Here is a 21,917-nt window from a genome sequence, read left to right as displayed (position 1 = left end):
GCTGTTTCAAATCAAATCTGTAGGAAATCCCTTTATAAGTTTTTAGCAATTTAACAATATAGAAGGTGGCTGCATTTAATAATTCCTTCACACATTGGTTACATCATCATCCGTGAACCCTCCTACAAAGCACGCAGTGTAACAGTTGTCAGTGTAACAATTTATGCAGATGTTTCTCATCTTGAATAAGCCATAAACTTTTCCAGTTTATGCTTTACTTTCGTAACTTAATCCACATGGAAGTTTAGGAGAAAATAATCTTTACAGCATTTAGCATCTACCTTCTCACAATACCTGTTCACTACGTGATCCAAATGTTTTCACACCTTCAAAATGCTTCTGCCAGTTAAAGAATTTTAAATGAATGATATGTCTGCCATCCATATTATTTTCCTACTTTTCTGTACCTTTCCTTGACCATTTCCATTATATCTGGATTCCAAGTGTTCAAATACCTCTGTAATCAGAACCAGATGGAAGTGTTGGATGTTTTTTACTGCAGAGTGTGATGGTTAAATATGATCAATTTTGAGTTAGTGCGGTGCGACAGAATTACAGTACCTGAAGCAAATTGATACTTTATTTTTTCTATCATATTTTATAGAAATATGAATAAGTTACTCTTGCAATTTCGCAGAGCTAGAAAGCTGAACTGTCCGAATGGACATTGATTCTTGTCATGCATTTGTGAAATTTACAGGCACTGTATGGACAGCCCCTATCTGGGCTCAGCAGTGTGGGATTCCAGTGTAAAGATCATACTGTATATTTGTATAGCTATATAGATATTAATATTTCCTTGCATTAGTTTAGAACTTCTGTATCCTGAGGTCTCCCACAGTACTTTATATATAAAAAGGGATCAACTTTATTTACACAGAAGTACATAACCCTCCTTAATGGAGTGTGGTGAGGACCAGGGGTTTCATTACGCAACAGAGCAGCGACCCGTCCTGTTGATCTCGGGTAAAACTGTTAGAAAGGGCAGATTGTTCGATTTCAGAGATTAACATCTTGCACAGAGCGGCATGGGACCTGTAATGTCTAACTAGACGAAACGTCAGTTCAACGTTTCATCATCAAAAGGACGGTACCTCCTGCTTTTGGGATAGTGTCCCGGTAAACATCCAGGGCAGTCTGGATGAACCGGCCCAATAATGACAACACAGCCATGGCTGAATGGCACTGGAAATCTTTCAAACAGTCTGCACTGTGAGCATCAAGAGATAATACCCACATGCGTGATTCCAAGTGAAACAAGTGAAACACTTGTTCACGGTGACTAACTTTAACTTGTACACGAAATGTAGATGCTCTTTCTAAGAATTCTCTTTTGGACGTTTGCACCCCTTTAATAAGATGACGATAATTAAAATTCATTCCCGAAATTCATAGCAACTGCATCCTTCAAAAACACTATGAACCTGAAGAGTCTGCTTTCAAGACATATTGGTGAAGTCCTTCAGTTACTCACGTTTTTTCTCCATAGAGTTTTTCATGATCATGCTGGTTGCATTCTTTCTGTGGGAAACGTCTTTTAATAGTTCATCTTCAAAAACAGTATTTTCCTACTGACAGAATTCCCGGTATGACAAGTGTAAGCATGGGGGCTCATTGTGCTTCGTTACAGAGCTATAAAAAGAGTATTCTTGGTTGAATTGATAATGTGACTTCTGTGTTCCAATCTTTATCTTCGTTGTCACTGTGCTCTTTCAGACAGCGGACACAGCAGCCGCGGCACCAGTGCCAAAGGAGAGAGACTGAGCGCAAAGCTAAAGTCCCTTCCTGGATCCAGCGAGCCATACGAGGCCAGCAGTCACAAAGACATAGGCAAGTGCAGCCTGGGTCCTCTTGGCTTTCCTTCACGCTCATGTGTCGGAGGAACGGGTGGGCTTCACCCTCGCTGCTGAAACGGCATCGTAGGAGTGCAGCCAGCAGGCAAACAGACTAAACATTGCACAGTTTACAGCTGTCTGTCAGCAGTGTACCATAACCTGACAGTCTGCCTGTGGTCTCCCGGAATACCAACAATTACTGCATGTTCTTGTAGAGTGCCGTTCTTTTCCAATTTTTCATTAATGTCCTTAATTCTCTTAATAGTTCCTAATACTTTCAAAAATATTTCCATAGTTTGTGTTTTTATCTGCATGTTTGTTTTAATCATTCAGTCCCTGTTTTACAGCATTTCCCATAAATACACTGCAATTTAACTAAAACCCACTTTACACTCCAATTCGGAAACTATTTGTTTCGCATTAAGACGACTGGGCTGTTTTTCAGTTCTGTGCATTAAGCTACCAAGACGTTGGCACTTTGTGAATGCTTAATGAAAAGTAATATAATAGATTTTAAAACGTCTGTACATACTGTATTAGTCTGTAATTTCTCAATTCATAAAATTCATAAAGGAAATACGATTTGTTTTTGTTTTTTAAGTAAAAATGGGAATTCGATTAACAGATTATAAATGTGTGGAAATTGGTCAAACAAACTTTTCATTGTATTTTACTGCAAATGTAAACATGGTGACTAACAGGGTTGTGCTGATCTGTTTTATCCAGATGCCTCCTACGTTGACCCCCTCGGTCCTCAGACGGAAAGGCCCAAGACAGCCGTCAAGAAGCGGAGCGAGGAAGACGAGTTCGCTGACGAGGAGCTGGGCGACGACCTGCTGCCAGAGTAGCCTGGTCTCGCCAGCACATTCCGCTTCCTGTAGGATTGTGCGCTTAGCAAACTCGGAAAACCTTCGCTCCTCGGAGGACCTTAAAGCCATTTTTCTCTCTCAAATAAAAAGGTTTATCTGCTATTTAACACATTTCTGTATAATCTTCTAATTATTCTTGCAAATCTGTCTTTCAAATCCAGTAGAACTGTGTAATGTTTCATTGGAACTGAATTGTCTAATCTGGGGGATTTATGTGAAATGTTGATTTCTGTTTTTTTATAAACACTTTTCTCTAGATTTCTTGTAAATAACCCTCCTTGTTTGCAGAGTTTAAATGACCATTTTTCTATCTGTTGACAAAACGGCCAAACTCTAGAAAACCTTTAAATTTACCATCAGGCTTGTCATGTTGATGCAAGACTTTTCCTTAACATCCAAAAGTGTTTAAATATAATGAAACAGATGTATTTTTTCGGGACATACCGTACACTCAGGTGATTAATAAGTCAGTCTAATTAGGGAGGTGATTCCTTTCCTATCAGAAATTAAAAGAGCCACACAGGCTACAAATTGTAACAGTTAAGAGAAACAATCCTAGCCAAAGTACTTTACACAGCATGTAGGTAGGCAGGTAATCTGAACATTTTTCTACTTACTAAAAACGTGTTTCTTCTATTTCATGCTGGAATTGTTGAAGTGGAGTACATGCATTTTAAATGTTTAAAAAATATATTTTCGCATTACCTCATAATGTGCGTTCACAGTAAAGAGGTACAGTATACTTCAGTCATGACCCTGCTGATTTCTGTCCCGCTGTCAGAACTACCGCTCTCTGCTGCGTGGTTGTATACCACCGCAAACACACAGTTTTACATTTATTTTCAGAAGAGCCTTCACAAGCTGTGCTCCCGAGTTTCCTGGTCCTGGAATTACAACACTGACATCTTTCAGTGTAAGACGCTAACGTTTCCTGATATACAGCACCAGTTCTGGAAAGCTGGCTAGATCAATATGAAAACATACACATGCCTGAAACCAAACCCCATGCCCAAGTTTCCAGCTTTTACAAACTACAATTTAGAATTATTGTTGTTTTTAAAAGCAACAAAATACAAAGAACAGTATTACACACAACAGCTGGCCTAGGAACAAGAAAAGCTACATCTGAATCCAGTAGCCGCTTGTTCCTGTAGATGCTGAGCTGTATCTGGGAATTATTTTCCATTGCAGATATGCCTAGTGTCTGATGCATCTTGCATTTTTTAAAAACTACTTCGTTTTTTATAATGCATTGTGAATGCAATAATACAGTCAGCATGGAAAAGCATTAGGTTAACGTTGCCTGTTCTCCAATTTTTCAGTTCACGCTTATATAGGTGCATTAAGGGTTAGCATGCACGGGAAATTAGATTCTCAAAATAGTCTCCAGAGGTTAAGAAAATATGCTGAAGTACATTTTTTTAGAAAGAGGCCCACAGCTGGTTTATGTATATTTAGTAGGACAAACAGATCAGGTAGGAATTCGCCTGTCTTTTATGTCATAAACGGTATTTTGTCAACCCGAGCCGTTGCGGGTAGCTGAACGCTAACCGAGTTACAAGCCTGGAACTCCCCCCCTTGCCGGAGCATTAAAATACACTCACGGAAATAGCTTTCGATTTGGCTGCAGCAGTCAGAGTCCTTCGCTACGGGAACGGTTCCAAACCCGTCCATGTAACTTTCGGGTTTTCGACAAGACTCGCAGACTCTGCATGGTAAGTGCAGCCGGAGCGGGACGTGCAGCTCAGTAACCGGTCCCTCCAGACGCCGGGATGAGGGCGACCAAGGTAAGGAAACGTTTAACGACACAGGAGGTTCTCGATCACTTGTTACAGTGCGGTGTAATGCCGGATTATGCTGTGGAAAATCGAGGTTTACGCACCAAAATAACTTTTTTTTTTTGCGCGTCGTGCATTCATTTATTAACTTTGTGTTAGTTGTCTTGATAAACATTTTTTTTAAAAAAAGTTGGCGAAAAAGTAGCTTTCTTTCACTTACGCGACTGACATATTTAGGAATTAAAGAAATAAAAAGGAAAATGTAATTATTTCAAGACGCATTAGAACTGGAAATGCCCCCCACCCTTGTTATAGTCAGAACAAGACGACACTACTTTGGTGCAACCTGTAATCTTACCCAGAAGTTTCTAATACACTAGAATGTTGTTATTTTAATAGTCCAGTGACTTGAGTATATATATATACACACACACTGTATCTCGTAGTACCACCGCTTTCAGCTCCCCGGCCGACCCTGTCGCTCTGCTTGGCTCGCTGGGAGCCGGGGGACGGCGGTGCTTCGCGCTGCGGGCATCAGCCTGCTGCTCCTGTCGCTGGTGTCCAGCGCGGCGGACCGGGCGGACAAGGCGGACCGGGCGAAGACGCCCAAGCGGCCTCCCCGGCCCCGGCCCTGCCTGGACCTGCCCGAGGACATCCTGGAGCAGATGTTCGGCCGGCTGTCGGCCGGCGTGCTGAGCGCCTTCCACCACGCCCTGCAGCTCGCTCCCCTGGAGAAGGAGAACATCACCTGTCCGGCCTCCGGGCGGCCCGCTCCGGACACGAAGTCTCGTCTCCCCGTCAACCTGCTCAGCATCTCTCCCTGGGCGTACAGGTGAGCAGCGGCCGGAGGGTGTTCAGTCCTCGCGTTTATCGAAATCTACAATGGAAGAGAGGCCAGCAGCCATATCACCCTGCAGCTCCCAGCTGGCAGCCCCCTGGAGCTCAGCAGTGTGAGCCTGGCCAGTACCTCCTGGGAAAGCTGAGGCTGCTGCTGGAAGAGGTGTTAGTGGGGCCAGCAGGGGACGCTCATCCTGCGGTCTGTGTGGGTCCTAATGCCCCAGTATAGTGACGGGGACACTGTACTGTAAACAGGTGCTGTCCTTCAGATGAGACGTAAAACCGAGGTCCTGACTCTCTGTGGTCATTAAAAATCCCAGGGCGTTTCTCAAAAAGAGTAGGGGTGTTACCCCAATGTCTTGGCCAAATTTCCCCCGGCCTTTACCAGTCAGGGCCTCCTAATAATCCCCCTCTCTGAACTGGCTTCATCACTCTGCTCTCCTCCCCACTGAGAGCTGGTGTGTGGGGAGCGGACTGGCGCATCATCCAGGTGGGGCTGCACAGTGGTGGGGGTGGAGGGGATCCCCAGTACCTGTAAAGAGCTCTCAGTGGAGTGTCCAGAAAAGCACCATGTAAGTGTAAGGATATTATGATGATAATTACTTTTGTAAACAAAAATGATCTGGCAAAATCACAGAAGCAGTGTTGAGCCCATTAGAAATGATGCTCCAGTTAAATGTGCAGATGAGAGAGAGAGTGAGAGAGAGTGAGAGAGAGTGGGAAGCAGCAGTGAGAGAATTCTGGAAAGACTTGGAACAAATCTGATGAATAAACCCGCGCAGGTAGTAGGAACATCCGACATGCGATATACAGTACACATCACATCGACTCCCAGCTTCAGGACTCTGTGCACAAAGGGATAGGGATGCTCATGCAGATCCCTCTACATCCTCATCAAGATAATATGGGGAAGCAAGAAAAAAGCCTATAGAAAGCTTGTAATTATAGAAAAAACTGTGAAATTTAAATCCTGAGAGATGATGGCTAAACTTTACCATGCACTTACAGAGATCTCATTTAGACTACTGTCTTTAGTTTTGGTCTCCAGATCACAAAATGCTTATTATAGCGTCAGAGTTCAAAGAAGACCAGTGGGAATGATTCTGGATCGCAGGGGGACGGTCATACAGTATGTGGGCAGGTTGAATGAGAAAAGTCTCTTCATTCAACAAAGCCTAGACACAGAATCCTAAGAGGTAAAGACGGGTACAATCCAGGGGAGCCACTGAGTATTGAAACAAAAGGGAATTCATTTAGGAAGGAGAACAGCAAACACTTCTTCTCTTGAACTACAGCTGACATCCCAGCCAGGTGGCTGAAGCCCAGACCCTGGGCTCCTCTAGGATATATGGCCTGAGGAGATTCAAGTTCACTTGAGCGCTGAGCTGCTTCAGGGAGCAAGACGGACCCAGCAGCCTCCTGTATGTAAATGTAAAGACAGCGTGACTGACTGCAAGCCACTGACAAACCACTGCTTTAATCCGCCACCCGGGTGGGGCAGTTGAATATTCACTACTGTACGTGCGGGCTATGAGGCTAGCCTGGCACCCTCCTCCTAACGAGGCCCCATTTCTGCGCCCCCAGAATCTCCCACGACCCGACCAGGTACCCCAGGTACATCCCAGAGGCCTACTGCCTGTGCCAGGGCTGCCTGAGCGGCCCGCGGGGGCAGGAGAGCATGCTGTACCGCAGCACGCCCGTCTACATGCCCGCGGTGGTCCTGCGCCGCGCCCCCTCCTGCACCGGGGGCCGCTACGCCTACGCTGAGAGCTACGTGTCCCTGGCCGTGGGCTGCACCTGCGTCCCGCAGCTGGACAGGCCCAGCAACGACACCTGGAGCCGGCCGGCGTGAGCGGCCTCCTCCTCCTCCTCCGTCTCCGCGCCCCGTGAAGAGACACTTGAAGTCCCTCCTTCACAAGTCGGGGGACTCCAGGTAAGCAGAAACAAAGGACATTCGGAGACTTGCCACCTGCTTGCTTGTTTTCCAGCGTGACTTCACTTCTGAGGGACAAACCAATTTATTTCATAAACAACTTTAGAGCTGACGTTTCCAAACCAACAGATATGCTCAGCGATAATTTTTTTTTTTCAAATGTCTGAACCCGGTTCCCACTTTAGTTTATATAGTCTTTAAAAACATTCTCACTGAGCATTTGGAGCTGTGATTCCAAATTCCAGAAGAAAAATGACAGTCGGTTCGGTCACGGGAGCAGTCACGCATTGGGAGATCCCTGCTGCCGATGGACCTTCGTCTGCAGGGGGGCTGAGGAATCAGTAACAGGCGAGGAGGGCGCGTGGCCTGTAGGAATGCGGTTCGGTTTGGTTCTGTCCCAGTGCTCTCCTCGAGCCTGGGCAAGCGTGCGGCTGGTCACTGCTCTGGAATGCCTAGATGCCACAGAGCAATCCCAGTTCAACCTGCACTCCTTCCAGGGCGACGGCACGGGGGCGTGATCCATCTGTTCATCAAAGATCGAAGTGATGCCGAAACACGTATCAACATATGCAAATCTGCATGCTCTCTCCGAAAGCGAACAAGTAAAAGGTTTATTCCATGCTGGAAAGAGCAGAAGGAAAACACAACGTTTCGGCTGTGGAACAACCGAAGAAGACTCCACAGCCGAAACGTTGTGTTTTCTTTCTTCTCTTTTCAGGAAGGAATAAGCCTATTACTTGTTCCTTTGCAGCCTACGCATGGTGACGCAGCTACCCACCTCTTACCCACCACTACTTATCTGAAAATGTACATGCATAAACAGTGATGCTTCTTTTGCTCCTCAGTATGGATTAACAATCATGATATGATTATGATGATGAGAAACTTTTCCCCAGTAAGTAAATTTCATATATTAAATGTTAATTGAGCTGGATGAAATAATTTGTTCTGATGTATCAGAATTATATTTAATGTTTCTGAACACCTGTTAAGATCTGTACTGACATTATGAAATAAATAAAACTATTTACTAATAAGTGGAGGACAGTACTGTTTTTCAAAATTTTCCTTCCCTCATGTTAAATTCCTAGGAGCAGAATGGAGGAAAACTATGGCTCGTTGAATGGAGAGGCTGACAAATGTGAAGCAAGCCTACATTGAAAATGTGTCATTTCTAAATCTGCAAGGCACATAAGGACTGGATAGCATTATACATTTCTGTATCTTCTGGCACTTTAGTTTCACAATTATCATCATAAGTAATTCATCATATTTAATAATAATCATAGGTTTAATTTTTATACACAAGCTTTGTACCAATTCTCTCTTTCCTACAAGGTCCAAGACAGGCAGCTGGCAAACAGCATCGCTCAAGATTGAGAATGTATACAAAGAAAGAGAGCATACGGTACATCCATGCATGTGACTCCAGGTGAAAGGGAAAGAGACACAGAGACTACTTTTCACAGAGCAGAGCAGTGACCTTTCTGCAGTGTGACACTGTATTAAGTCTTTTCAGGCAGGTCTAAGATTGTGAAACAGACATAATTTAATTTGTATATTTCCCATAATAAAGAAATATTAAACCACAATCAAATTAAGACAAAAACTGAAAGGGATATTTTTTTCAAAATGAAGAATTATACAAAATTTTAAAGCTAACAACAAACTAGAAATATTAAAGAGAAATAAAATACAAGGAATTTGTACTTTGCATACATGACTAGTAGCTTAAAAATGAAAGGCAAATGCAAACACTGTATTAACGTCATCATTTAACCTGCACTGCTCATCACACTGCACGTAGGTCTGCTCCTGCCTTAATTTAGGTTTAAAAAGGTTTTCCTGGGCATGTAACAAATAGGGTACAGCCATTTTTAATGTGTGCAAGAATTCTACAGCTAAAGGCACGATTATTCCCTACATTTGCTCGTTTCTCTTAGTACAGTTGAGTATTTAACCACTATTTTTAGTCTGGTACAATACAATCCCAGCTGGTTGAAACAGAGTGAAAAATGCACTAGAAACTAAAACATCCTTTAACACATCACTAAGTTCCAACTGTCAATGTTTTGTATTAAACTGTAAAATGTAAAACTTCATATCTGGGGAGCATTCCTGGATGTATTCTTCCCCGCGGTGTGCATTACCCTGTAGAAAGGCAGAGAGTGATGCCCCTAGATCAGTCTTTGACCCTCTTGCCAATATGAGCTGCTGCAAGCTGGCAGAGTGTCTCACCAGGACTGCAAAGGCCATGGAGCACTAATCCACCCAAAGCACTCGGCCAGAGGTTACAGCTCCGTGGCTCCAGACACACCTCAGTTCGTCACGGGGGAACCAGCCGAGAGCTCCTGCACAGCCAGGCGGAGGTCTGCAGCCCAGCTGGCGGACACTGTGCGGAACTGCCTGAAAGTCAACGCTGCGCTCCCACACGTCGGCGAGGAAGCAAACTCCAGGAAAGGCAGGAAACCGAGGGAAACGGACAGAGTGGAGGCAATTACATCTGGCTCCGAAACCTGTTCCTGCTTTCCATAAAACAGCGGAGCAGGTGGAACCTTCTGGCGTCGGCAGGGAGGAAGTCAGCCAGGAGCAAAGCCAGTCCAGCCGAAATCACAGGTCCAGACCAGAGTCATAGTTCACATAGCATCGGAACTCGTTGGCTAAGCTGCGGTTGTGTTTGGGAAGGAACTTGCACATCCTGACACCCAGGAGTTTTTCTGCTTGTTCCTCCATGATCGCACCTATACAGGAAAGAAACAATGCCTGATCTGTTGAAAGAATTCCAGTGCTAGACAACTAGAGCCATTCACGGAACAGCTGGGTGAGATCCTCAGCTCAGTGTGCTGCAGACTACCCAACGATCTTCTGGTGTAAGGAATCAACGGGGAGAGCTTTGTGCTCATAAGTGGCTTTACTGGAACAAACTACTGTTCATACTCCACACTCATCTTGCTATTGGTAGTGCAGGAGGAACGACCCTTGAGAAGCACTAAAAAGCCAGTCACATTCCTCCCCACACAGAACAGCAGTTGACAGCAGTATCCCCATTTCCAGTTATTGCTTCGTTCAAGCCAGGCAGAACTTCAAACATGCTGGGTTTCAATCAGTACGAGAGGCAATTTAGAGAAGTCATGAAATAACTGAAATAATTCAACTCCCCCGGAATAACACTTTTTTGCTGTACTCTCCGCATACCACGTTAAAACTTTTAGAGGTTTAGCCTTTGCGGTTTTGAAACATTCACCTGATCTACTTTTATTCCTTATGAAACAAGGACCCACGACACAGCCAAGAGTTCAATACCCACTTCCACAAAACTGCCGGAGGGGCAGATGAGAGCTCGCAGGTGGCTTTGGCTTCAAGCACATCAGCTTTGTACTCATTGCTTACCGGTGCACAAGAGGACCTTCCCCCGGGTGAGGAATTTGACGGTGAGGGCCACCTTGCTGAGGCACTCCTCAGACAGGTAAGGAGGGTCAGCTATCACAATGTCAAAGCTCTGCGCCCCCATGTCCTCGGGCAGGTCCAGGGGGTTGCTGTAATCATAGAACACAAAGTCCTGCCCGTAGATGGAGAAGCGCCTGTCGAACTCCAGGAGGACCACAGACACCTCCTCACCTTTCTGCTGCTTCAGCTTCTGGTACACACTGGGAGCGCTGACACAGGCAATTCTGCAGAAATAGGAACACGTGTACGTTAAAGGCAGATTACTTCATTCCTGTCGGCCTACGTAGTCATATCGTACACCACACTTAAAGAGGACTGAGCGAGGATGTCACAGAGCCATAAAGACGTCTTCAAGTCTTAAAGACCTTCTGGCGAGACCGTGGGCGTCCACTCAGAAACGCACAGAGGAGAGAAACGGCAGGAGGCTCACCTGCCCCTGCCCCCCACAGCAGACAGCAGCTCCTCGGCTAGACGCACGGCCGTCTCCTCGCTGTACCAGAACTGGCTCATGCGCTGCGGACAAGGTACAAGAGAGCCGGTCAAACTTAATCACAGCACATGAAACCCTGGGCATAGTGCACTCGGGAAACTTAACAGGGGGAACAGGCGTCTGCTATTGACAGACAGCTGTTCATCATCACTAGTCACATTTTTCAGCCCCAAAATCACACTTTTATATGAGAATATGTGCAATGTTGGACAGCCACACTGTGTATTAATATATTAATATATTCCTGCACTGTGCAGTTCATATAAATACACGGTATTGGAGTACAGTGCGCTCTTGCTTTGCCGGACTAACAGGGGTAAAGGGGTGTCCAGTACCGTACTGCCAGCTGCCCATTACATTACCAATGAGATATGTCAAGCTCAAAAACACGCTCATCCTCGAGGACGAGGACCCCCGGTGTAGCTGAATTAGCTGTCAGCCTGCGAGCCGACGGCTTCTGCTCACAGTCCCGCTGAGCCCCTCTCCCTGCTGAGCTACGCCCTGGCCTGGATGTCTAGCACTTGTACACGTGGGTAACTTCCAGCTACAAATGGCAGAGGAGACCAGTCTCATCCGCGTTGTACAGCTGGGAGAGTATCATATCCTCCCCTGGATTAATTTATGCCGTCTCTTCAGTGGGAGCGCTCAAAGCCCCACCACACTACAGCGTGGCGTCTGCAAGCTTGCCGAAGCCAGCCGCCACTGCACCCGCAGCTCAGCTCCAGGCCTGCAGCCAGCGGGCTGGCTGCAGCAATTCAGCACCAAGGACGGCCCCACTGCGGACAAAACCCCCCTGCAGTCACGAAAGCAAGGGTTTACTGTACTGAACTGGTATACAAGAATGCGATAATAATCGGCTTCAGGAAACACGGACCAAGTCTTTGGCCTAATGGTCACTGTCTAGGCATCCTCAGAGCCTCACCAAGCAACTACTCTACCGGACTTCTGAAGTATCCAAGGAGCAATTTGAGTTATTTTTTTCTAAATATAAAACCAATCATGGCCTCCTAATAATCCCCATCTCTGAACTGGCCTCATCACTCTGCTCTCCTCCCCACTGAGAGCTGGTGTGTGGGGAGCGGACTGGTGCATCATCCAGGTGGGGCTGCACACTGGTGGGGGTGGAGGGGATCCCCATTACCTGTAAAGTGCTTTGAGTGGAGTGTCCAGAAAAGCACTGTATAGGTGTAAGGAATTATTATTATTATTATTAACGCTCGCCGTGTCATAGTCCTGCAGTGGGCTGGAAAGGCCACAAGAGGAGTAGAGCCCCAGTCTGGCACTGTGCAATTGCCCAGAGAGGGCCAAACCAACGGGCAGGGCAATCGGTTGCAGGCTCCTACCCAGTCCTCCTGCACAGCCCCCACGGAGAGGCCGCCCGCGGGCGCGCTGGCCAGCCTCTGCTCCTCCTGGTAGAACTCCTGCAGCGCCGCCAGGGCCTGGCTGGACAGCCGCGGCGGGTCGTCGTCGCTGTCGCTCATGGCGGCGGCTGGCGAGATAGCGGAAACACGGTCTCGGCCGCCGGACGGTGCTCTCCGCTCACACAGCTGTAGGCTCGTCAGGCCAGGGGAAAGGCGGCGTTAGATCCGAGCAGCACACACTCACGCCCGGCCTGCCCTCCTTCTGACATTCAAAGGTCCACTTACTCTACGTTTTTGATCAATTCCTTACGTGTGGCTGGTCACTACATTCAATGGAAACGGCAGGGCTAAGGTGCTGCACGTCTTCTACTGCTATTGCCCCTGTAATGCATTTGCTTTTGGGCTCCAGAGTGTAGTACTGTACGTACCGACGTGTACGACCCGTCCCGTCTCGCTGTCTCGCTGATCTGATGTTCAGCAGAGAGCCGTATAACATGCAGAACAAACTCAGTTACACTGGCAAGGTACACCGAGCACAGGCGACAGGCTCGTGTTTAACTCGCCAGCATGCACCTGTTTCAATATCGAATGACTGACATTCTCATCAAACATAAGTAAATGTCAAACGTAATCCCTCCTAAATCAGAACACGGGTCGTGAAAATGGGAGCGCGCAAGTAACTTGTAAGACCAGACCTCAAGAGCACCGGCCGCTCCGCAGCAAGACCGAGCTCGATCGATAAGGACAGCACCCGCGGCGTGGACGCGCTCCACATGGCCTGCGCGCAACGCGGCCACGGCAGCCGAGCAAGGACAGAAAGGTTACGGAAAGCGAACGAGAAAAGCGCCGCCGAGTTACTTCGGAATTCACGGGACATCAGCAAAATCAGCGGGGGGTTTGCTTACAGCAGCAACCCCCTGCTTTCTGATAGTTTTTTTTTTAATCTAAAGGTTTATGTAATGCATTTGAAATGAATAGCTGATTGCACTCCCAGATGACAAAACCTTCTGCACAAGGGAAGGCTGACAATACAGGTGGAACATTGGGTGAAATGAGTAGTATTGATGTAGCATTTGGTTTCTACTTATTAAATCACATAGAAGTCACACACACACATTAATATTACAAATTAATATTGAGTACATGCCAATAAATTCAATTTAAAACTATCTTGTAGGCCAGACTAAAATGTATTGAGCACTTAAGCACGACGACAAAATTTACAGATGAGGATGAAAGGCTAGCTGGAGTCTACAGATGTGTAATTTATCAGACACCAACTCCACCCCCCTTTGATTTAAAATGCATTGTATATTTGAGAATCTACCAGCACGACCTCCAGGATCTTCTGAACGTATGGAGCCATGGCCACTGCATATTCTCACTGAGCCTATGTGCACTCTGGCATCATAGGATTGTGAACAGGTGAGAGGTGTAAGGACTGGATGGGAGGATTATGAGCTGATGAAACCCATCTTTTCTCTCGCTGTGGGTGTTGCTTACTCACAGTCCAGAACTGGTGGTGGGGGGGGGGGGGTGTTAGTCTCTACTTTCCAACATATATTTCAGGTCTGTCACACAGAGTGCAGATGCAGAGGGCAGAAATGCAATTTAATTCAGAATATCATGGGGTGATTAGTCATGAATGGGAGTAATGCTTTAGATCCCATTTAATAAATTGAGAGATATAAAGAGAACGGTTACTAGGACTATAGTTTAGAGCCCCTTATCTTTATTCATTTAAGACTCTACATTTAAACCTTTTGACCTGTTCAATACCTAACATTTCAACGACTAAATCCATAGAATGGTAAGCCTACATCTCCACAGGTGACCACATTCAGTAGAACGTGGCTTCCCAACCCTGTTGCAGGATGCATTTGTTTAAAGTATAGACTGCGCTCAACAGAGAAAGAATTCAGTTTCTAAATAAGCCCATATGCATTTTATTCGATGTTATGTTTTGAACTCAAAAACAGAAAAAAACCCCAGCAGTGGAGCGCGGAACGAATCTTCATTTACGGATTTAAAGCACTTTCTCTCGAAGTGCAAGGGAACTTTCCACTGCTTTGTTTCAAATAATAAAGACGATTCTAAATATGGTAACGTTAATCCTCCACAGGGAAATTACGGTTCCTATAATGATGCTCTCCGTTACAATATTTAACTCCACCACGCTCCTCAAAGGCTGAGAACAGAAGAAGTCTGTGCAAGTCCTGTATCAGACTGTCCCTGTCTGAGATGTATATACAACTGAAAACACAAAGGCAGACCTAACAGAAAAACCACACTCAGAAAATTTATATAATAAGTTTATATACACTTTTACATTTTTAAGCATTCCGAAATTAACACAAGTTCTCTAAAAATTAATCGGGTATTTTAAAAACGGGGAAATCTCTAATGCCCTAATTAAAATGGACGCAGGCTCTGAAGCAGCTGACCCCTTTGGTTTGTTATTGCTAAAGCAATGTGGACTTCAGTTCTGCTCGGACTTGGGGGGGGGGGAAGGGGGGTGATAGAAAAATAAACTAGAGTATATGCTTCAGTGGCCCCTGTATGGCTTCAATCCCAGCAGTAAAGGGGTTTTCCGTTTGCATCTTGTGTCCTTGAACTGCAGAGCAACGTCAGTGTCCATTTCCCACGAAGCCTCTTCCGCTGCAGAGGAGCGTCCTGGTGGCAGCAGCAGCAGGAGGGGGCTGCATCTGTAGCAGGCAAGGCCTCAGCCGCTGCGCTTCCTGTGGGAAGGCTGAACATAAAAACCACACCTCTTCCGCCAGGCAGAACGACAGTAAAAAAAAAAAAGTTGTTGATTATCTTATACATTTTTTTATCTTTTTTACACTTCTTCTTCCTGAAAATATTTTTACAACCTTAGTGAAGAACAACAACAACAACAACAACACCAACAACAACAAAAAAAAAAAGAAAGTGATTTGGTTTCTTGTCCGCCAGCTTCACGGGTTCGAAGGCTCTCTGTGACCGGAAGGAGGAAGGAGACTTGACGGGGCTGATGCCGGCACGCCGCTCTGCTCGCCTGACACGCCTCGGCGCCGGCCTGAACGCGCAGGGTTCACCGCCTTAAGACAATCTTCACCCGGGCCATCGAGATGGCTGGTTCCGAAAAAAATAAATAAAAAAATAAAGGCACTCTACGGGGAATCCTCGCCTGTCCTGTCCCACGTCGCAACCATTACAACCGTTCACCGGCAAAGCAAACAGGTGACTGGATTTTAAAAAGAAAAGTTGAATGCTTGTTCACCCTATTTTTCGACCACGCTGCACGGTACACTGCTTCAGACAGGGCCGGGGACGCACACCGCCTGCAGCCGATGGAATTCAGCGAGCGCCAACAGTCTTTTGCCCAACAGTGCAAGTTTCACTGAGGTTTGGCGAGGTGAAGCTCCGGGGGGGGGGGTGGGGGGGGGCAGCGGCTATTTGACGCACAGCAGCCCCCCGACATTGGCCACGAACTCCTCCAGGCTCTTGAGAAAGGCCACCTTTTGCTTGCGGTCCATAGTGGGGGGTGTGCTGCTGGCCGTGAGCTTGTTGAAGGCGTCCGCAAGCCTCTGGTATATGACGGCATCCTGCTGGCTGGAAAGTAGCGACTCCACCAGCTCCGAGTACTCTGCCTTTAAAGAGAGAGAGAGAGGGCAGAAGGAATCAAAGGAGGTTCCATTTGCAATGTTTCTGCGGTGACACTGATGTACTATAAGGGATCAAAGAGTTAATAAAACTCCTCACACTTATATAGCACTTTTCTAGACACTCCACTCAAAGCGCTTTACAGGTAATGGGGATCCTCTCCACCACCACCAGTGTGCAGCCCCACCTGGATGATGCTCCAGTCCTCTCCCCACACACCAGCTCTCAGTGGGGAGGAGAGCAGAGTGATGAAGACAGTTCAGAGGTGGGGATTATTAGGAGGACATGATTGGTAAAGGCCAGGTGGAAATTTGGCCAAGACACCAGGGTGACACCCCTACTCTTCTCGAGAAATGCCCTGGGATTTTTACCTTGGTTTTACATTTCATCCACAGCTTCTTCTCGCAGTACATTGTCCTCATCACTATGCTGGGGCATTAGGACCCACACAGACCGCAGGGTGAGCGCCCCCTGCTGGCCCCACTAACACCTCTTCCAGCAGCAGCCTTAGCTTTCCCAGGAGTCTCTCACCCAGGTACTGGCCAGGCTCACAATGCTGAGCTCCAGTGGGCTGCCAGCTGGGAGCTGCAGGGCGATACCGCAGTTGGCAATATCCCATGGGATGATACAGCTGCTGGTTTGGCTTTAACCACAAGGTGCATGAATAAAATCTGCAGAAATCTGTTTTTCTTCTTGCAAAGGCTACTTACCTGATGCAAACATACTAGCGTATACAGAGCTTCTCCCGCTGCTACAGTCATTTCAGTGTTGTGTTTCTGCAGCACTAACATGTCAAAGACGAGCTGCAAGTTGAAAGAGAAAAAATATTTTAATTAAACTTTGAGACAACAACCACATGCATCGCTATTTCACATAAAATATTATACAGTGACAGCAAAGGCACATCTTTTTACATATTACATTCCTCACAATGCTGTAAGAGTCACAAAGATTACAGCAAAATGAAGATTATCTTGCACAAGAGCATATTTTTATTTGTAATCACAGCTTCTAAAAAAAAATTCCCCAACTCCATAGCACTTAAGTGCTTTTTTATTTTTTACAAAGCTCTAAATGCCATAGATTAGTAAAGTCAATTCTATCTACAGAGCACGCTAAGCACTCAGGTCCTTCGATCCAGCTCCTACCTTTAGGAAGTGCCGGGTGGCTATGAACAGCGGCGTGTCAGTCTCCTGTGATTTGGCACACTGCTCTGCCAGAGGAGTCAAAGCCTCTAGACACAGCTGGCTGACCTCGGAGCTCATCCTGAAAAATCCTACTTAAGGACAAAAGCTTTCAGAGTACAATCACTACAAAAAGTCCTCAGCAAAAGTCTTGTGGATGAGTTTCGCAAGAATACCAAACCATGCTACTTCCTTCCCTTAAAGCAATATAACTTGGGGTAAAACTTACATTTTTACCAGACATGAAGATAAACATTTTCAGAGAGAGTCCCCTTTTTATATTAATAGCTTGCTGAAACACATTTCTTGTTCCACATTCTACACGAGCAATAAAGGATACGAGGTCATGCCAAGCTCCAGAGAGTACATCAGGCTCTTGAACAGGTCTTCAGGGAGCTGTGGGATTTTCTCAGGGAAAATTTCACAGATGAAGGTGATGAGCTTATAGTACTGATTACAAAGTGACGGAAACTGTCGAAGGATAAACAGCAGAAAAACAGTGTTAGACTGGCAATCATGCAAAGCATGTTTACAATTGAAAAAAATATCAGCTGATATTTAGGCCCGTTAGGAGGTACAGTGACTTGCAATGAAATAACAATGCAACTGCAAATAATTAGTGTGAACAGTCAGTAAATGAGCACAACAGCCTGCTTGAATAGCTAAAGTTGTTCATTAGACTGCATATTTCTTGTAATTCCCCTGAGTAAGACATTAAATTGAAAAGCCACAGCTCACATAGTGTAATGAGAAAACCATCCATGAAAGCTAAGGACCTTTCAAAAGAAGTCAGCCATAGAGCAGCAGAGAAACAACACCAGGAAGTCCATTACACATGCTATACCACCCAGACGGTAGCCAGATCAAGACCCGATGGGACTTGCAGCAGTTGCTAGCCACCAAAGTAGTCTGTTTAGCTTCTCTTGGGTACTGGCATATTATCTGGTGGTTTTACCTCCATTAAACATCCTTCATATATACAAGCTTTCAGTTTGCTCTTTTCAGTTTTCAATAATGAAGTTCATTTGAAAAAGAAGTATACTTTATATTAGTATATTATTTGTAATACATCAAAATACGTAACTGGCAGGGAACAAAACCTTTTGCAAGGCACTTTACAACCACACGGGAAGACTGTGGTTATGGGTATGAGTGAGTATCAACATTTAGGTCTACTAAGGCTGTAAGAATGCAAGAAGTGCTGTAGATCACCTTTTGAACTATGACACCTCTCCATGGTTTATGTGCTGTGAGCCCAACAGTGTCTACAACTGAGCAACATAACTTGGAGTAAAGATGCTGCTCTCAATTATATCGTGCACCACATTGTGGGGATGCTTTTTCACAGTCAACTAATGAGACAGCCCATGCAGCAACTAGTAAAGTCTATGTAAAGGCTGAACCTGCACTCCTAATACACCCCCTTACCATTAATTTGTTCACTCATAACTCAGCCACAACCCCTCCCTTTAACACACACTTAGGGGGACTGAGCTAAAGACAATGACAAATCTTTTCCTTAAAATCTGTAATTGAAAGCATATCAACTCCAACTCCATATCAACTTAAAATCTGGAGTTGGGGCGATGCGGTGGCTCTGCGGCCAAGGATCTGCGCCTGTGGCTGGAAGGTTGCCGGTTCGTATCCCGCAGTCAGCAGAGGAATCCTACTCTGTTGGGCCCCTGAGCAAGGCCATTAACCCCAACTGCTCCAGGGGTGCCGTTTAAATGGCTGACCCTGTGCTCTGACCCCAAGCTTCTCTCCCTGTCTGTGTGTCTCATGGAGAGCAAACTGGCGTATGTGAAAAGACAAATTCCTAATGCAAGAAATTGTATATGGCCAATAAAGTGATCTATCTTCTCTTATCTCATAATGTGAAAAAAAGCAGTCATAAAAATGTGAGCCAAGTTCAACGCCGACTTCTTTGCAGCCTTGGAAAGCAAGGGCGCTTACTTTCAGCAGGTCTTGAGACATGAGGGGCAGCACAATGTTGACACCATACAGGACCACGTCTGCAGCAGAGACCGACCGGTTTGCCCCTTGGCCTTGCTCCTGCCCTCGAAACACTTCATCTGGAACAAAGTCAAAGACGACAGGAATGACTTCCAACCAGGGCCACCATACAGTCACTCAGCACTGCAAGACATCCGATACACTTCTTCAAACAGCCCTCCAGTAATCCATTTAGCCTCCAAGTAGACAGTGAGAACAACAAACTATGACAAACTTTCACAGGTTACCCTGCAAATGTTCAGGGACACTGCCCTCTTCTCTCTCCAGTGAGCAGAGAGGCTTGAACGTGTTATAGGTGCACACATGGACATTTAAAAATGCACGTACAGAAAGATCCCAAAGCACAACTATGTCTGAAGTTGTACCCAAGCGGTGAGCACACCACTCTTTAGCCCATGACTTTCTTTTGATTTTTCTCCCCGAGCTCTACAGATTGCTCTTTTGGTAAACGGATCCAAACAAGCCCAGCGCCGCTGGAGACCGTGCGCTCTCGTGCTGCGCACCAGTATCACTGAAGTCGATGAACTCTTTGGACAGCAGGTTTGTCAGCAGCTCCATGATGAGAAGCAGATCCTGGTACTGGTCCTCCTCGGCAGTCACGTCCACCCTCTTCCGGCCCAGGTTGTTCTTGGAGTAGACCTGCAGCAGGGTCAGGCAGGCTTCGTACAGCTTCATCGACTTCGACTGAGCAGGAAAAAAAACTGTATTCAACAACGGTACTATAAATGCCAAACCATTTGTCAGTCTTAAGTCACAGAGGGGTTGAATAATAGCTGTTTTGCAGTGTCCTTTCAAAATCCGTCTCCAGTCAGCATACATAAAGGCAGCTTTACCAGGGTTTTGATAACCAGTAGGGCTTTTGGTGACTCAGTGAAGCTCTATGAAGCTGGTCTCTCCAGCAATGACACAGAAACCCACACCACATCTGTTTGCGCTCCACTGAAAGTGCCAACCAAGGTGCATTTGTTCTTGAGATATAGAGCCTTCTCTTTTCAGGGAGTTACATGACAGTTGTGGTTGTTGTCGGGGGGGGCTCAGTGATGTCACACCCCGAAAAACGAAGGTGCTGACGGAGCACAAACAAACAGGAGTGGCTCGGTTCTCTTGCTCCGTTGTAGGGGTCGTGGCTAAGCTGGTTAAAGCGCCTGTGTAATAAACAGAAGATCTTGGGTGCATTGGCACTGAGGCTCAGGATCTGCGCCTGTGGCTGGAAAGTTGCCGGTTCGTATCCCACGGCCAGCAGAGGAATCCTACTCCGTTGGGCCCCTGAGCAAGGCCCTTAACCCCAGCTGCTCCAGGGGTGCCGTATAAATGGCTGACCCTGTGCTCTGACCCCAAGCTTCTCTCCCTGTCTGTGTGTCTCATGGAGAGCAAGCTGGGGTATGTGAAAAGACAAATTCCTAATGTAAGAACTTGTATATGGCCAATAAAGCGATCTTATCTAATCTTAAGTGAGTCCCTAACCCTGAACAAATAAGGAAAATATCTCGGGAACAAAAGCAGCACAAAGGCTAGTTTATACAGCACAAAACCAGAGCAGTGGGTTTCACTGTTTGTGCTGTTAGTAGGTTGTTTGTTCACTGTTAGTAGCTTCACGGAGATGAAACCGAGACACTCGATTAAGCTGCACCAAGGAAGACTGAGGCAAGGCCCACGTATTCTCTTGGTTGTTAAGCACGATGTGAGGAACACTCATTTTCACCCACCTCTCCCAGGTAACAGATCTGTTTGTGTGCAACTTCAACAAAAACCTCTATGATGAGGTTGACGGTCTCGGGGGTGTTCTTGTACACCTCCATGAGGCCGATGCAGTTGTTGAGGAAGTCCATGAGGAAGTTGAAGAGGACGACCACATTGTCGATCTGCGTGGCCTCGGCGATGCCACACAGTGCCTCCAGCGTCGCGATGATCTCCTGCTTCACCTCCTCCTCCTGACAGATTTGCTGGAAGTTCTCCTGGTTGATCACATTCAGGAATCGCTGCTGAAGCGGCTGCAGAACCTGCAGAGAGACAGCTGTTACCTCCAGGGAAACATAAGCAGCGTCTGGGACATGCAGGCCACAGCATTCTTACCAAGACTGGCATTTCTAAAGGACTGACATTCATCTAGAAGCACATGCTTTTGTTTACATATAGCGAGTATCCACAGCATGCCTCTGACCTCCACAAGACAATGTTAGAGCTCTTGAGAAGGCGGCAATATTCTTCCTTTATTACTGCACTGCTTTCATTCATATTATTCATGCAATACCCTGCATCCCCTGCTGCATGTTACGAGACGTTGCCGATTGCCCGTACTGTAAACAAGGTGTAATACCAATGGTGTTTACATCACAGTCGCATCAACTCAGCCTGCAGACTGCTCTCATTCTTGTTTTCACTTGTGAGGCACTTGTATTGCTCTTCCAGAGTTCTTGCTAGCCTTGTCGTCGTTTTATTTTATTTTTTTTACCTTATCATTCTCATTCAAGGTGTTCTTTGCACTTTGGCTTAATGTAAAATTTTCCGTATTGCAGGCAGGTCAC

At 46.1% G+C, this 21,917-nt stretch overlaps 4 protein-coding genes across 10 annotated transcripts in view; 2 read left to right on the top strand and 2 right to left on the bottom strand.

The window, feature by feature from the left end:
- ift88 (intraflagellar transport 88 homolog) overlaps window positions 1–2,814 on the top strand; it is a 30,852-nt gene extending 28,038 nt beyond the window's left edge. For all 7 annotated transcript variants that reach the window (XM_088913991.1, XM_088913990.1, XM_088913989.1 and 4 more), the window contains 2 exons: window positions 1,717–1,830; window positions 2,562–2,814. In XM_088913991.1, coding sequence (XP_088770117.1) covers window positions 1,717–1,830; window positions 2,562–2,683 — 236 coding nt within the window. In that variant the 3' untranslated portion in view covers window positions 2,684–2,814. The remainder of the gene's footprint in view (window positions 1–1,716; window positions 1,831–2,561) is intronic.
- Window positions 2,815–4,299: 1,485 nt separating this feature from the next.
- il17d (interleukin 17d) lies at window positions 4,300–8,289 on the top strand. The gene is made up of 3 exons (XM_088913558.1): window positions 4,300–4,491; window positions 4,929–5,314; window positions 6,904–8,289. Exons 1-3 carry the CDS (start codon window positions 4,477–4,479, stop codon window positions 7,169–7,171), a joined length of 669 nt encoding a protein of 222 aa, XP_088769684.1. The 5' UTR covers window positions 4,300–4,476; the 3' UTR covers window positions 7,172–8,289.
- Window positions 8,290–8,512: 223 nt separating this feature from the next.
- On the bottom strand, window positions 8,513–13,310 carry eef1akmt1 (EEF1A lysine methyltransferase 1). The gene is made up of 5 exons (XM_088914432.1): window positions 13,246–13,310; window positions 12,533–12,736; window positions 11,130–11,212; window positions 10,643–10,923; window positions 8,513–9,993 (listed from the first exon to the last, which is right to left on the bottom strand). Exons 2-5 carry the CDS (start codon window positions 12,668–12,670, stop codon window positions 9,863–9,865), a joined length of 633 nt encoding a protein of 210 aa, XP_088770558.1. The 5' UTR covers window positions 12,671–12,736; window positions 13,246–13,310; the 3' UTR covers window positions 8,513–9,862.
- A 1,539-nt stretch (window positions 13,311–14,849) lies between these two features.
- The window catches only part of xpo4 (exportin 4), a 34,552-nt gene continuing 27,484 nt past the window's right edge, over window positions 14,850–21,917 (bottom strand). Inside the window, exons 17-23 of the mRNA XM_088914837.1 lie at window positions 21,099–21,392; window positions 19,896–20,076; window positions 19,333–19,451; window positions 17,720–17,850; window positions 17,344–17,461; window positions 16,906–16,998; window positions 14,850–16,182 (exon numbers count right to left, since the gene is read on the bottom strand). Of these exons, the coding sequence (XP_088770963.1) occupies window positions 15,985–16,182; window positions 16,906–16,998; window positions 17,344–17,461; window positions 17,720–17,850; window positions 19,333–19,451; window positions 19,896–20,076; window positions 21,099–21,392 (1,134 nt within the window). The 3' untranslated portion in view covers window positions 14,850–15,984. The remainder of the gene's footprint in view (window positions 16,183–16,905; window positions 16,999–17,343; window positions 17,462–17,719; window positions 17,851–19,332; window positions 19,452–19,895; window positions 20,077–21,098; window positions 21,393–21,917) is intronic.

The sequence above is a fragment of the Atractosteus spatula genome, chromosome 4 (genome assembly GCF_055471065.1).
Source record: "Atractosteus spatula isolate fAtrSpa1 chromosome 4, fAtrSpa1.hap1, whole genome shotgun sequence".
In the NCBI taxonomy this organism is placed as follows: Eukaryota; Metazoa; Chordata; class Actinopteri; order Semionotiformes; family Lepisosteidae; genus Atractosteus; species Atractosteus spatula.
The sequence above is the reverse complement of the archived record's forward strand: the minus strand, read 5'-3'. Positions and strand labels throughout refer to the sequence as shown.

Coding starts and splice junctions, on each gene's coding strand:
- il17d (XM_088913558.1), top strand. Junction 5,315..6,903: donor ATCTCTCCCTGGGCGTACAG/GTGAGCAGCGGC, acceptor CTGCGCCCCCAG/AATCTCCCACGACCCGACCA.
- eef1akmt1 (XM_088914432.1), bottom strand. CDS start 12,670: ATGAGCGACAGCGACGACGACCCGCCGCGGCTGTCCAGCCAGGCCCTG. Junction 10,924..11,129: donor GCTGTGGGGGGCAGGGGCAG/GTGAGCCTCCTG, acceptor CTATTTCTGCAG/AATTGCCTGTGTCAGCGCTC. Junction 9,994..10,642: donor GAAGGTCCTCTTGTGCACCG/GTAAGCAATGAG, acceptor TTTCCTGTATAG/GTGCGATCATGGAGGAACAA.